Source organism: Enoplosus armatus, chromosome 17 (genome assembly GCF_043641665.1).
Source record: "Enoplosus armatus isolate fEnoArm2 chromosome 17, fEnoArm2.hap1, whole genome shotgun sequence".
Taxonomy (NCBI): Eukaryota; Metazoa; Chordata; class Actinopteri; order Centrarchiformes; family Enoplosidae; genus Enoplosus; species Enoplosus armatus.
Genome location: NC_092196.1, coordinates 4,578,215 through 4,591,457, shown reverse-complemented (window position 1 = coordinate 4,591,457; position 13,243 = coordinate 4,578,215). Strand labels below are relative to the sequence as shown.

Below are 13,243 nucleotides of genomic sequence, written 5' to 3'. Positions count from 1 at the left end.
TCATTGAATCAATCAGCCAGCTGTTGTATGTAGACAATTCAATTCAAAGCCACCATTACGAACCACGCCCCTGGTTCGGTACCCCATTTTTTACGATTGGCTACAATTGCTGTCACATGCGACTTCTGTCCAATGAGCATAATCATTTTTCACATCGTGGGCGTTTCCATTGGCACTCCTGCTGCCGAGACCGGGAGCTAGCGTGCAGCAGCGTCCGTTAGCAGTAACGACACCACGGTGAGTAAGAAAAATACACGATTTCAGCCCTTAATATAAAAGGAATTAGGTATTAAGTGGCCGCTGAACGCCAAGAGCACTGACGAAGCATGCCAGAGTATTCTAGTGAGTTTATTTATGTGCGCTTCTGAAATGAACCCATTTGTCTTTGTTCGGCTAAGCTAACTTGCTAAGTGCTAACTGTGGCTGAGCATTCAATGGGGTCTCGGACTTGTCTCCTCGACCATTTTGGTGTCTGATAGGCAACAGGCAGTCAATATCCAAATACAGACACAATTTCCCAACAAGCGTTTGCACTTCTATTGTGTTATTCAGTTGACAAACGTGATGACAGGTGATGGTTTTTGTGTTGTGTGGTTCGGTGAGCATGTCGACACTGCTCAGCTTTAAACGATGGGTGATCCGTTTGTTTTTCGTGGGGGTTGTCTGCTAACGTTAGCTGCAGTCGCCAGTCAGGCTCTGCACTGAATTAAAATGGCGTCTGTTTTTAACTTCCCCTGATGGAGCTGTTGGGTCTGGACCCCATAGCTGTAAGTCTACTTCTTCGTAACTCTTGCTCCCGAAATAAAGGTAGGTCAGTGTAGGTTTCAGAGGTGTCGGTCTTTGATTAGCAGCAGCAGCAGGTCAGGTTGGCTTTGAGCAACACTTCACCAACTTGTTGACTGACAAATAGAAATTGGTGCAATGCTTATTGGAAGTTCACCCCATTTACCTTTACTGCAAGGAGTATGTGAGTAACCTGGGTGTGTCAGGATAAATGAATGAGATGTATGAAAGAGATGTTCTGCCTGCCCACGTAACCTCACTATTTCCCCCTGATCACATTATTGCGTTGTAGTTACACAGTGACTGTTCATCTGTGATGCCTGAAATGATGCAAGCGTGATTGCTATTCATCCGTGTAGGCCTGGGTTGACCTCTGCTCAGAGATCAATCATTTCTAGTAGTGCTGCCCTTACTTGTCTGATTATAAGGTTGGTTAGAGGTAACATTTTAAGAAACAGTGGTAATCTGGCTGCATTTATGTATCCAAAGCGCTTTTCAATTCTGCCTCTCAGTCACCCATTCACACACACCGATGGCAGCGAGTTACTGTCCAAGGTGCTGGCCTGACCATCAGGAGCAATTTGGGGTTCGATGTCTTTTGCCTGCTAGCAACGCGAATGTCGGCACCTTGCACACAAAGTAGCCTGTGTGCTGGAAGTCTGAGTTATTACAATGAACCACATTTCTGCATGTGAAAGTAAGGTTATATTTTGTCCCCGAGGCACATGTTGCTGTGCCAACAATCCTCCTCTGTTGCCACAGCTTGTGACCACTTTGTTTGTTTGAGTCTTCAGCGACTGAGAGTGAAGTGTTTTACCCCGTTCAGTGTTGTTGGCCACTGTAATACTTGTTATATAATATATGTCATATTAACATAAATTTCTTTGAATCAAATATGACCCTTCTGTAATGACCTTTGAATTCTGCCTGTTCAGCAATGTTTAAATGTGTGCATGTCCCCCCTGTAGAGACGGACTGCAACATTGTCATCTGCTGCCGAGAAGACCTTTTTTAACTGTCATTCACTGGATAATCACCACGGTCTCTAGAACAACAATGGTAATGATTTACTTTATTTGAAGTTATGCATCTCTGTCATGTGTTTATATGTCTGGCAACAGGCAGGCAGCCAAAGCACAGGGCACACTGGCCTTTTTGTTAAATGTCACTGTTGTTAACAGGACAAATAAATGTGTCACATCTAATTTAAGTCACAGGACTGGTGCCAGCTTTTTGTTACCCCAGTCTGCCTGGGGCTTTAGGAACACATGCTGCAGCGTCCACATCACTGCTCTTTTCTAAATTGGCTTTGGCTGCTGGCTTGTGTAATCACTGGTGTTAGAAGCTTGTCCTAGACATGAGGCCTCATTGTTCAATTTTTTAATTAATCAAAGACTAGTGACATAAAAAGCAGGTCTTGTAATCTTGATAAATGCTTGTTCCAGTTTGACCAAGAGCCTGACCCATAAAGCAGGATTAATGAATTTAGTTGAATAACTGTTCTGAATGAAACCTGGAAAACTTTCAAATCTTTAACATGGACTGAAGTTGAAAGAGCAGCTCTGGGTTTTTATTCTGTCCAGTCATCCAGGTAACTCAGTAAGCCTGCTTCCTGACACAGGCCTGACACCCCCTGTTGTATAAATAGTTATGACCTGTTGTTTAAATTCTCACAGCACAGTGAGCTGTTAATGCATGATCAAATGTAGATGTCACTAAGACCACAATGTCACAATTTAGGGTATGTTTTTGTGAATAATCTGTTTGTTGTTATCTACAATAAATTGGTCTCTGCTGACCCTGTCACAGCATGAACCTCTCTGGTATTTCTTCTACATTAATGATCTTGCGTCTTGTCACCCCTAGCCTCCCCCAATGCGCCACCGCTCCATGCGCGTCTTCATGAATGATGACCGCCATGTCATGGCCAAACACTCTGTCATCTACCCAACTCAGGAGGAACTGGAAAGTGTACAGAACATGGTATCCCACACAGAGCGGGCTCTCAAGGCTGTCTCTGACTGGCTGGATAAGCAGGAGAAGGGAACCTCCAAGTCTGACTCTGATGGCACAGACACTGATAAGGAAAGGTGAGGAGACATCAGGGATGTCATTCCTCATGTCCAGTTGGTAGAAAATTCATCCGCTGGTAAGACCCACCTCTCTCTTTTTGTCTTTCTTGTACTCATCCCCTGTATCTGCTTTGTCTTTTGATAGTGAACACAAAGATCAGGCCACCCGCTCCCTGCGTGGCGTAATGAGGGTGGGCCTGGTTGCCAAGGGCCTGCTACTAAAGGGGGACCTGGACCTGGAGCTGGTGCTCCTCTGTAAGGACAAGCCTACCATCAATCTGCTGAAGAATGTGTCTGAAAACCTTGTTACACAGCTCAAGGTGAGAACCTGGCCCCGCTAATTCAGTGCACTGAATAATGAGATAACATTTTCATTAGAGCCCAACTGATGCTGGGTTTTGATGGTCTATACAGATATTGATATTTGAGAATATAAAAAACAACATTTGCAGACATCCATTTTACATAAAATAAGAAATTCAAATTGCTTGTAATAATAATAACAATTTAATGTGTCAACTTTGGTCCTTGCAAACCATGAAGGGCATTTTTCACTGTTTTTACTACAGCACATTAAAGACCAAACAATTAATCAACTAATTAAATAATAATTGTCTGCGCTTATAGTGGTCTGATCTTCATCACAAACATTGTTAATCAAATCCGCAGTGGCCTCGCCTTTGTTTTTCTTAAATACTTTGCTCTCTCTCAGGCGACAGAAGACAAGTATGTGGTGACCCAGCACATTCGCGAGGCCAGTATTGTCATCAAGAACACCAAGGAGCCCCCTCTCACCCTCACCATTCATCTAACATCCCCATTGGTTCGTGAGGAGATAGAGAGGGCTGCTGCTGGAGGTAAGCTCCTACACCAGGGCCTCAGTGTCTTTTTAGTGCCGCCCCTCCTCCAGCAGGGAGGCCAGGCAGGCGGCTAGGCAGGCAACCAGGCTAGACAGATATTGTTTATTGGGCCTTCAATGGAGCTAGGGGACAAGAATGCACTGTCACATAATGAAACTGCGCTATGCTTATAGCTCTCTAGACACTCTCGTAGTTCCATGTAATGTAATTGTACATTTTTGATGGCCCAATATACAGTATAGGGCAGGTAGTACTGACTGCTGAAGACATGGCTTTCTCTTCCCCCTTAATGATCAAGGTCACCAACGAAATGAAGGCTTACTGAGAATTTAACCAAATACAAAAAGAGAGACCACTTTGTTTGCATGTGTTTTATCATTGATGATGAACAGTTTGCATTGCAGCAAAAATGAGTAGCAAAACATGTGGTGAAACTGGCCTTGGTTGTTAGACCCAACAGTGGGCTATTGACTGTCTCTGATGTTCCTTAGCAGGGAAGGCTCGGGGGTTACAGATAACTACAAGGGTCACTTGGATTCTGCATGTATGTCCAACCACACTCAAAATCCAGGAGATCTGCCCCAGTTGTTAGGTCGTGGTAGACTAAGGCATCATGAAAAGTGTACGTAATCTTTAAGCTTAATTGTAGCTATACAATAACAAAGTAAGATTTCCACTGGTTGACTTCTTGAGAGCACTCAACAGTAGTGAGGATCTCAGTTTAAGCAGGTGTTGAACCTTGACCTTATCTGTAGCCCCGTGCTAACAGCGATGCCCAGTTTGGGTCTTTTTTTCTTAAGCCATCAGTTTTGCTGCAGTGTGGACTTGTTTTGATACCCACTTTTTGTGCATCTGATAACTTCTGCCTGTGGTTCCAATTCTGATTCTCTCTGTCAAGCCTTCTAGTTTGTCAATTTTTAGGGACGCTGGACCTTTGACCAACTGGCCGCTCTCTGTCTCGGAAGGGGCAAAGTGCAGTGTACCCAGTATATGGGCAAAGGGGAGGGGCTCTACCTCCTGTTAACGCCAGAAAAGAAAAGCAGACCTTTTTAAGCACTGAAGCATCCATTTCAGTTGAAGCAACCATGGAGAGACAACCTCCCATTTGATACAACCAATTATCCCTTAATAAATGCACATTTTTTATGCCAGGGATTTTTAAAAAGATTTTTGTTTTTACAAAGTCAAGTAATAACCCACGTCACAATACAGTCGTTCTGGTGGGTTTTAAGTCTAATCATTGTGTGTCGGGCCATGCAAAACCATATTAACTGGGAGGTTGAGAGCGTTTGGTGGTTCTGCAGTGGAGGGGTCCCCCTCCCCTTCCCCCTCCTGCCTGTGGTTTGGGAAGGCTGCCTGTGTACCCCCTGGCCGGCTGACAGAACTCCCCTTGGTCAAACTGTACCTTGTCTTCTTATTCCACCTGCCAATAGAGTCGCTTTCAGTCAACGATCCCCCGGATGTTCTGGACAGGCAGAAATGCCTAACTGCCTTGGCGTCTCTCCGCCACGCTAAGTGGTTCCAGGTTTGGATCTTGTCTTATTTGTCTCTAAAACAGAAGTAGCTTTGAGTTTGGTTTTATGCTGTATGTTCTTTTGTCTTTTATTTGGGCGTTCCATGTGGTTTTTTTCTTTATTTACTCTTTTGAAGTGTATTTCCTGTAGTAATACTTGATGATCTGGATGTTTGTTTCGTAGGAAACCTTTCTCATTACACTGTTGTAGAGTTGCTTTGCTCACTTAACAGGTTCTACTGCAGTGCCATTTTTAAAGAAGTTCAATGCTGCTTTTTAGTCCCCGAGTTCATTAGTCTCCCTCACAGCCGCTTAACTCAATCAGCGAAAAAAAATCTGGGACTAATACACCATGTATCCAGGTGCAATATTTCTATAACGTCAGTGTTGGTGTGAGTTGTTGTTGTTGTTGTTGTTGTTTTTCACATTTATGCAAGCTACTTGTAGAGCGCCTTTTTCTGCCCCATTCTGTAGTTTTGAAGAGAAAATGTTTTTTCTAGTGAGCCATAGTAATAATATTAATACTTCATTGTAGTATTGTAGCCTGTGTCCTCTTTGGCTTTCACACTATAACAATCAGTGCTCCATCTCTGCAGCTTTTGTAGAGTATGTGACCTCAACCTTTCCTGCTCTCTGGCCGTTTCTGTTACTCTGTGTGCCACAAAATCAACAGGAATATTGCACCTTGAGTAGTTTCTTTTGACTGTCACTGACTTAACCATGACCCTATTCAATGACAATGCACACCCATTTTTGGTTGGTTCTCACATTAAAGCAGGGGTTAAGTTTGAGTTGGCTTTATTTACACTTTTCCTCCTGACCTTAAATCACAAGCATGTTTCTCCCCCACAAACAAATGTTTTATGTCTAACTACACCATCAATCATGTTGGCTATTGACTTACAGCCATGAATGTGACTGATCATAAGTAGAGTCTTCCAACATAGTGATCAAACATTATTCTATCATCCAATATTTCCATAATGACAAAGCTAAGCTGTTATAGTCTGTGTGGCTTCATTTTTATTTACTTTCATTTATTTGGATGTTTGTTGCTTTACGCTTCACATAGTCTTCCTCTTTGACTAAGGCTGCTTGTCCTCCTCATGCCCCTCCCCCCCTCCCTCCCTGCTTGTGTCCCCAGGCCAGAGCCAACGGGCTGCGCTCCTGTGTCATCGTCATCCGGATCCTAAGAGACCTCTGCGCTCGCGTCCCCACATGGGCCCCGCTTCGTGGCTGGGTGAGTGAAATTGAAAAAAGTGAAAATCTGATTGCGGCTTCTGAGGACTAAATATGTAAGAGGGAGTTTTCTTAAGACTTGAGTCGGCTGCTTAAAACCACAAAGCCCTCTTTGATGTCAACATTTCCTTTTGACAAAGCTTTGTCTGCCTAGATACAAAAAGGCAAGACACCACCATCACGGTTGTTAAATTGCAGAGATGCTATCCAACGCAGTGACCTAAAATCTCTCCATGTTAGTGGCCGAGCTTAAAAATAGCATCCTCAAACAAAGAGTCTCCCTCCCTCTCCTGCTTTGCAGCCACTGGAGCTGATCTGTGAGAAAGCCATTGGCACAGGGAACCGGCCCATGGGGGCAGGAGAAGCTCTGCGGAGAGTTTTAGAGTGTCTGGCTTCAGGAATCCTCATGGCAGGTATGTGCGTGTGGTCTCTTCTCCAAATATAATTTAATTGAGTTTTAATTGCACGTTTCATGTCAAGTGTTCTGCTTGTTTTCTGTGTTCGAAAGGTGATCTGAAACTGTGATTTCCTTGCCTTGTAGATGGTGCTGGAATCTCTGATCCATGTGAGAAGGAGCCCACAGATGCTATTGGTCACTTGGACCACCAGCAGAGAGAAGACATCACAGCAAGTGCACAAGTGAGTAAGATGGGATGGTTTTTGTGCCTATTCACAGTTTAAATAAATGTGCAACTCACATTTGTCTCTCGTATTTTCAGCATGCCTTAAGGCTGTCAGCTTTCGGACAGCTTCACAAAGTGCTCGGAATGGATCCCCTTCCCTCCAAGATGCCCAAGAAACCTCGTAGCGAGACTCCTATTGATTACACAGGTAAACCAGGCGGACTTACCTGTGACATTCATCACAGTGGAGGCTTTGCGTTATGTTCTTAGATTTATGGTATAGATGCAATGCAATAAGGTGCCTTCTGTGTTTGTGTGCGTCTGTGATGCAGTGCAAATCCCACCCAGTACAGCGTACGCCCCACCAATGAAAAGGCCCATTGAGGAAGAGGAGGGAACTGACGACAAGAGTCCAAATAAGAAAAAGAAAAAGCTGCAGAAGAAATGTAAGCTTGTGCATTTGTTGAAACTGACTTAAAACACAGGTTATCTACCATTTCTACATTAAAATGAACCTTTATAATGGGCTCGTTTGTAATTACAATTTATGAAGCTATTTGAAAATATCGCCTTTTCACATTGTTTTAACACTATAGACTAAAAACGATTAATGGGAGGGGGGGGGGGGGGGGTCAATAAATGATACAGATGAATTGTTATTTGCAGCCCCTACATATAAGTAAAGTGTGTCTTACTGTGTCTCATGCTGTTGCATCAGCTCCAGAGGAGAAGGCTGAGCCTCCCCAGGCTATGAACGCTCTGATGAGGCTCAATCAGCTGAAGCCAGGTCTCCAGTACAAACTGATATCTCAGACTGGCCCAGTTCACGTTCCGGTCTTCACTATGGCCGTAGAAGTGGACGGCAAGACCTTTGAGGCTTCTGGTCCATCCAAACGCACTGCCAAGCTGCACGTAGCTGTAAAGGTGAGCACAGCATTCACAGGGAACATCTTCAAATGTTAAACATAAATAATACATTTTGATATTGCCTCAAACCCACTTTTTTCCCCTTTTTAATTAGTTTTCTTTATTATTATTTGACACCCCCTTGCTGTGTTTAAACCACAATGATGACAATCTGTGTGGACAATTGCAGGTCCTCCAGGACATGGGCCTGCCCACAGGAGTGGAACTAAAGACTGCTGAGCCGGTAAAATCAGAGGAGGCGGTAGTAGCTGTGGAAGAATTGAGGCCAGTAGTAACGCCCATCGAAACTACCACTGCTGCCACAGGAACAGCCAACACAGACACCACTGATGCTGTAGAGGTACAAAGCTGCTCCCTGTGTGTCAGCAAGTGACAGCTGCGTGCATGAAGTTTGAAGTTTTTTTTGGCTCTAATTTTACGGACCATCTCGGTTTCCTCTCAGGCTGCTCGCCAACAGGGACCAATCCTGACCAAACACGGCAAGAACCCTGTGATGGAGCTGAACGAAAAGCGCCGTGGCCTGAAGTACGAGCTCATCTCAGAGACCGGCGGCAGCCACGACAAACGCTTTGTGATGGAGGTGGAGATTGACGGGCAGAAGTTTCAGGGGACGGGATCCAATAAGAAGGTGGCCAAGGCTTACGCTGCCCTGGCTGCTTTGGAGCGGCTCTTCCCTGAGGGCTCTTTGGCTGAGGCAGCTAAAAAGAAGAAGGGACCACCCATGGTAAGCACAGAATAAAACCTCAATCTTAAATCCAGACTCGGTTCAAAGCATTTTCGGTAATTTATCTGTAAATCCCTAAATCATCATCTTCATTTCCTAATGTTTTTACAGTTTTAAGTTCATACACTAATTAAATAAATAAATTAAACCAAGCTGTGTCCTTGGCCAGTGTACACAGATCTTCTTTATGTGCATTAGTGAATAAAATGGAATGGATATAATCGTTTATAATACAATATATAGTAATATATAATGGACAATAGTTTAAATGTTATATATAGTATATGCACATAAAATATATAATAAAAGAATGTGCTGAATGTATCAAACAAAAAATATATTTTTCTAAAACATTATTTTGTCAAAATAAACAATTTTCTGCTAATTAATTTGTGTGTCAGGCTTTAGAGGGTTGGTCCTTATGGAGAGGAAAATTGCTGATCAGCGTTGATGAGAAGTACAAATAAAATGTTTGTTTCCTCTTTAGCACACTCCGGGCTTCGGCATGATGGGAGCCTCTGGAGTCGGAGACGCAGCCGCGCCCAGGGGCAGAGGGAGAGGAGGACGAGGTCGAGGAAGGGGCAGGGGCTTCAATAATGGAGGAGGCTACGGCCAAGGAGGTAGAAAGCCACTTCAACTGTGCCAGACATGCTGTGTGTACTGGTTAAAAAGTCAGTTGACGTGATTAACACGATGTCAAATCAGCGTACTGAATTTGTGTCGTCCTCCTCAGGTGGCTTCGGAACATATGGTTACGGGAACAGTGCTAACTCCGGATACAGTGAGTATTCATTTCACCCATTATAGTCCTGGTTTGACTGGATATGTAGTCTCTGTCTGGGCTGGGGTTAGGCTTTCATTCACCATGCGATAAATCCAGACACATGTCTCAGCCAGTGTGTCAGCACAGATGTTGTTCTGGGGCAGGATGGTGCATCTGGCCAGGACAGCTTTTACCACCTCTCACCTGTGTTGCAACCACCTAACAAACGGCAAACAACACCATATAATGATAAAACATGTTGGGATGTGCCCAGTTCCATGATTTTACATTTCTCTGCTTTAAGCCACAGGATTGAATCTGTTTTTGACAAGCCCCCCTCTTATGAGAACCCCTTTTCTTCCCTCTGGCAGCCTGTTCTGAGGACTGACCTACCTGAGCGTGACAGGAGCAGAGAAATCTAAAAAAAAACTAAAAAAACCCAACAACTCAGTTTGAACACAATCTGACCAAATGAGTCATTCAACTGCCACTTTTATGGCAAAAAAAAAAAATCCAAATAAACAAATCTAATTTTGATATTTTTTTCCCTTCTCTGCCCTGTCTCACTCTTTAGGTGACTTTGTCTCAGACTGCTATGGCTACCACGAGTTTGCGACATAGATCTTCCCCTGTCTTAGAAAATCAAAAACAGTCCTTTTTTAGAGAGGATTAAAAAAGGACAAAATACTCTGTAGTGTTCCAGCAGCATCATGAACTCCCTTCACCACCAAGTCCGCAACCCTGGGAATAAAGCGACAACAACCCCTCCGCCCTGTCTTGCCAGTCCACTTGTCATGTCCTGACACTTCGGGGAGACGATCCGCCACTGCATGCATGTAGCCATAAGTCGCCGTCTGTTCTCTCAACTTGGCTGTGGATGTACCTGAACACCCGGACCTCCCCACAAACTGCAGGGCTGATTTATTATAGATTGCCTCCATGTTATCGGGCCGGGGCTCTGTTTCTGCTCATTTTGGATCATGACTAAGTGAAGGCCTGTGGGAACTGGACAACAAACTGCCTGTTGGATTATTGTCAAGACTGCAACAGCCTGGTCTCTTGCTCTGTCTCTGTACTGTTTACTTAGATGAGAATACTGTTTTTATTTCATGCCTTTCTGTCACTTCAAACATCATGATTTAGCTGTTTTCTATTTTGCTTTTGACAAATAGCCACATTCTTGACATTAAACCTGCTGTTTCTGTGTCATATCAGCAACACTGTTTAGTCATGGCTACACTGAATCCATGATGGTCTTACTTTGGAAGTGTTTGGTAGTTGCAGTGTTACGCCATCTGTAACAGCAAGAGGCACTGACGACCTGAGGCTGTTGGCACTGTGTTTGCACACAGACTGGCTGAATTACAAAATCAGATGTATGTTTGGGAAGGGAAGACTTCTTGCTCTAGCTGTTTTTATATGTTTTTTGGTTTTTTTTAATAAATGTGACATCACCATTAACTACTGTGTTAATGAATTTAATTAATTTCTGAGCACATGACAGAGCCTATATGCAAGCAGTAGCTGTCAAAACGTGTCATGTTATGCCCATTTTAAGATTGTGCCATGCTGTTATTTCCCAGATTACTACAACAATGGTGGTACAAACGGAGGAGCCGGGGCATCAAGCAGCCCATCAGGTGGCCCTCCAGCCAGCACAGCACCAGGATCAGCACAGGGCTCCTATGGTTCGTACTACCAGAACGACGGAGCCTTCACTGCCACTTCTGCTGCCAAAATCCCCAAAAAGAAACCCCCCATGCACAAGGGAGGGAAGTCACCCTTTCCAGGTCCCCCAGGGGCAAACACTGGATCTGCAGGGGGGTACCAATCCAGTAGCCCCCCAGGGCAGGGCTCATATAACCAGTATGGCTATGGGCAGGGAAAGAAGAGTTTCAACCAGAACCAGGGGGGGACAGGTGGATACTCGTACAGCACTGCCTACCCGAGCCAGGTGACAGGGGGTGCAGGAGGTAGCCAAGACTACAGTTATGAAGGTGAGCTTATGGGATTTTTTAAAGGTTCTGAAACCATTTTGAGACGGAATTTGATTTCACATCTTGTGTACCAATTACGACAGCGTATTGCTGCTGCCGAGACAAAGCACTTAGTCTTAATGCAAGTCACTGTCCAGGGGGACATCGTTGCACCCAACGATGCAAAATCACCTAATGTGTAGGCTAATATTTAACATGCAAGCCTCACGTATCGAGGGGAAAAAAGGTCATGACAACACGAAAAACATCTCATTACGTGAAAAAGACAAAACAAAACATTTCTCTCAGAAGAAATTGAACAAATATTTGTTTTTGTCATCGAAGCAACAATACGCTTCGATAACTAATAATAACTAAGTGGGGAAAAACATGATATTCAGTGAAAATCCAAATCTGAAAAAGATCTCATTGTTCAGAGGCAATAATATATTTGCCTTGAGTAACTTTTATACATTATTTCTCTTACTAAAGCGGCTATAATCAATATTAAATCAAATGACCACGTGATGCTCGTAGTGATGAACCTACAGAGAGTTATCACCTGAACCTGCAGCTCCCGTCGGCTTTACAGAACTTTTAGAGAAAGTTTCAGCTAATGTTTAGCTGTCTGGAAACTTTTCACTCTCAAAGCATCCGTTTCAGCAGCAGCAGGTGGCTGTTTTCCGTGACAAAGCTCTTGGAAAAACCCAGCGTACGCTACCTGCTCAGCACAGCAGACTGACTGGTGAACATAGTGAAGCATTTAGCAGAGCCAGATATTTCCCTCAGCAGTGGGTGCACATCAAAAACAGAAACACGTTTTTAAATGAATGATAATGTTGCTCCATAACTGCTGGGTGTATAAAACAAGGAAATGCTTCCAAGTTTGCCATACCAACTTAAATGCCACGGAGTAACCAAAGAAATAATGTGTTGCAGTTTTAAGCCTTATACCCTTTCTTTTAAAAATTGGTTTCACTAACTGTCGCACACTTTCCCTGTAGGTTTCAACAACCAGTCCAATTACAACTCACAGGGAGGAGGAGGAGGAGGAGCAGCAGCAGCAGCAGCAGCCGCCAGCCAGGGCTTTGGCACCAACCACTCTCAGTACCACAACCCAGTGGGCTACGGCAGGGGAGACGGCAGCATGAATTACCAGTACAGATAGACTGTAACACTCCGTCTGTGAATCAGTGGCACCAAGCACTCTGCATCAGTGTCTCAAGCCTTCTCCAAAGAAAGTGATTGACGGCTTGCCTGTGCTCTCTGCCTTTTCCATGTCTGCTTCTTATGTGCTTTTGGGTTTGTATGTGGCACATGTGGGCACAAAATGAGATGTCTGGACTTTGTAAGTGTCAGAGCTGAGTTTTGGCTGAATTTAGTGGTCCTGTTTCAGTGGTCTGGTCAGTGCTTAGTCTTGTGTTTTTAGGTTATTCTAATTTTTTGTTTTTTAATCTCTGCTACCAGTCCTCATCACTAAACATGAAGGCTGATGCTGCATACAAGTTACTCACTCACTGGCTCTGACTTGGTTTCCTTTCTTATCAAGAGTTGTGTGGTGACTGAGTTTTTTTTTCTCTCTCATGTGAACTAGTAAAATCTTGTAGTTTTAAACTACAAAGGTTGTTGTATTTTTTGTAACTATTCAATAGACCCGAATAGGTTGTTCTTTTCTGCATTGTAATTTCTAAATTACATTGATGCTTGTAATTTTGGCTTATTTTGTAATAGTGTAATAGTTATTTTAATAAATGGTTTTTGAG

General features: G+C 43.7%; 2 protein-coding genes across 2 annotated transcripts; both read left to right on the top strand.

Annotated features, from left to right (window-relative positions):
- The first annotated feature begins 191 nt into the window (after window positions 1–191).
- On the top strand, window positions 192–10,965 carry LOC139299599 (interleukin enhancer-binding factor 3 homolog). The gene is given in 17 exon segments (XM_070922413.1): window positions 192–237; window positions 1,752–1,842; window positions 2,650–2,873; window positions 3,001–3,175; window positions 3,568–3,712; window positions 5,149–5,240; window positions 6,373–6,468; window positions 6,769–6,880; window positions 7,009–7,106; window positions 7,187–7,298; window positions 7,423–7,536; window positions 7,815–8,014; window positions 8,187–8,357; window positions 8,460–8,741; window positions 9,229–9,361; window positions 9,475–9,522; window positions 10,079–10,965. Coding segments are annotated over 16 exon segments (2,052 nt in total). The 5' UTR covers window positions 192–237; window positions 1,752–1,839; the 3' UTR covers window positions 10,126–10,965.
- On the top strand, window positions 10,215–12,648 carry LOC139299909 (interleukin enhancer-binding factor 3 homolog). Its single transcript, XM_070922858.1, has 3 exons — window positions 10,215–10,287; window positions 11,088–11,501; window positions 12,485–12,648. The coding sequence occupies exons 1-3, from the start codon at window positions 10,215–10,217 to the stop codon at window positions 12,646–12,648; spliced, it is 651 nt and encodes a 216-aa protein (XP_070778959.1).
- Window positions 12,649–13,243: the final 595 nt, after the last annotated feature.

What these genes read in the sequence shown, in the direction of transcription:
- LOC139299909 (XM_070922858.1), top strand. Translation starts at nt 10,215, where the DNA reads ATGAACTCCCTTCACCACCAAGTCCGCAACCCTGGGAATAAAGCGACA. An exon ending in CCCTCCGCCCTGTCTTGCCA is followed by an intron (nt 10,288 to 11,087) that starts GTCCACTTGTCA and finishes GTTATTTCCCAG; the next exon opens with ATTACTACAACAATGGTGGT. An exon ending in CCAAGACTACAGTTATGAAG is followed by an intron (nt 11,502 to 12,484) that starts GTGAGCTTATGG and finishes CTTTCCCTGTAG; the next exon opens with GTTTCAACAACCAGTCCAAT.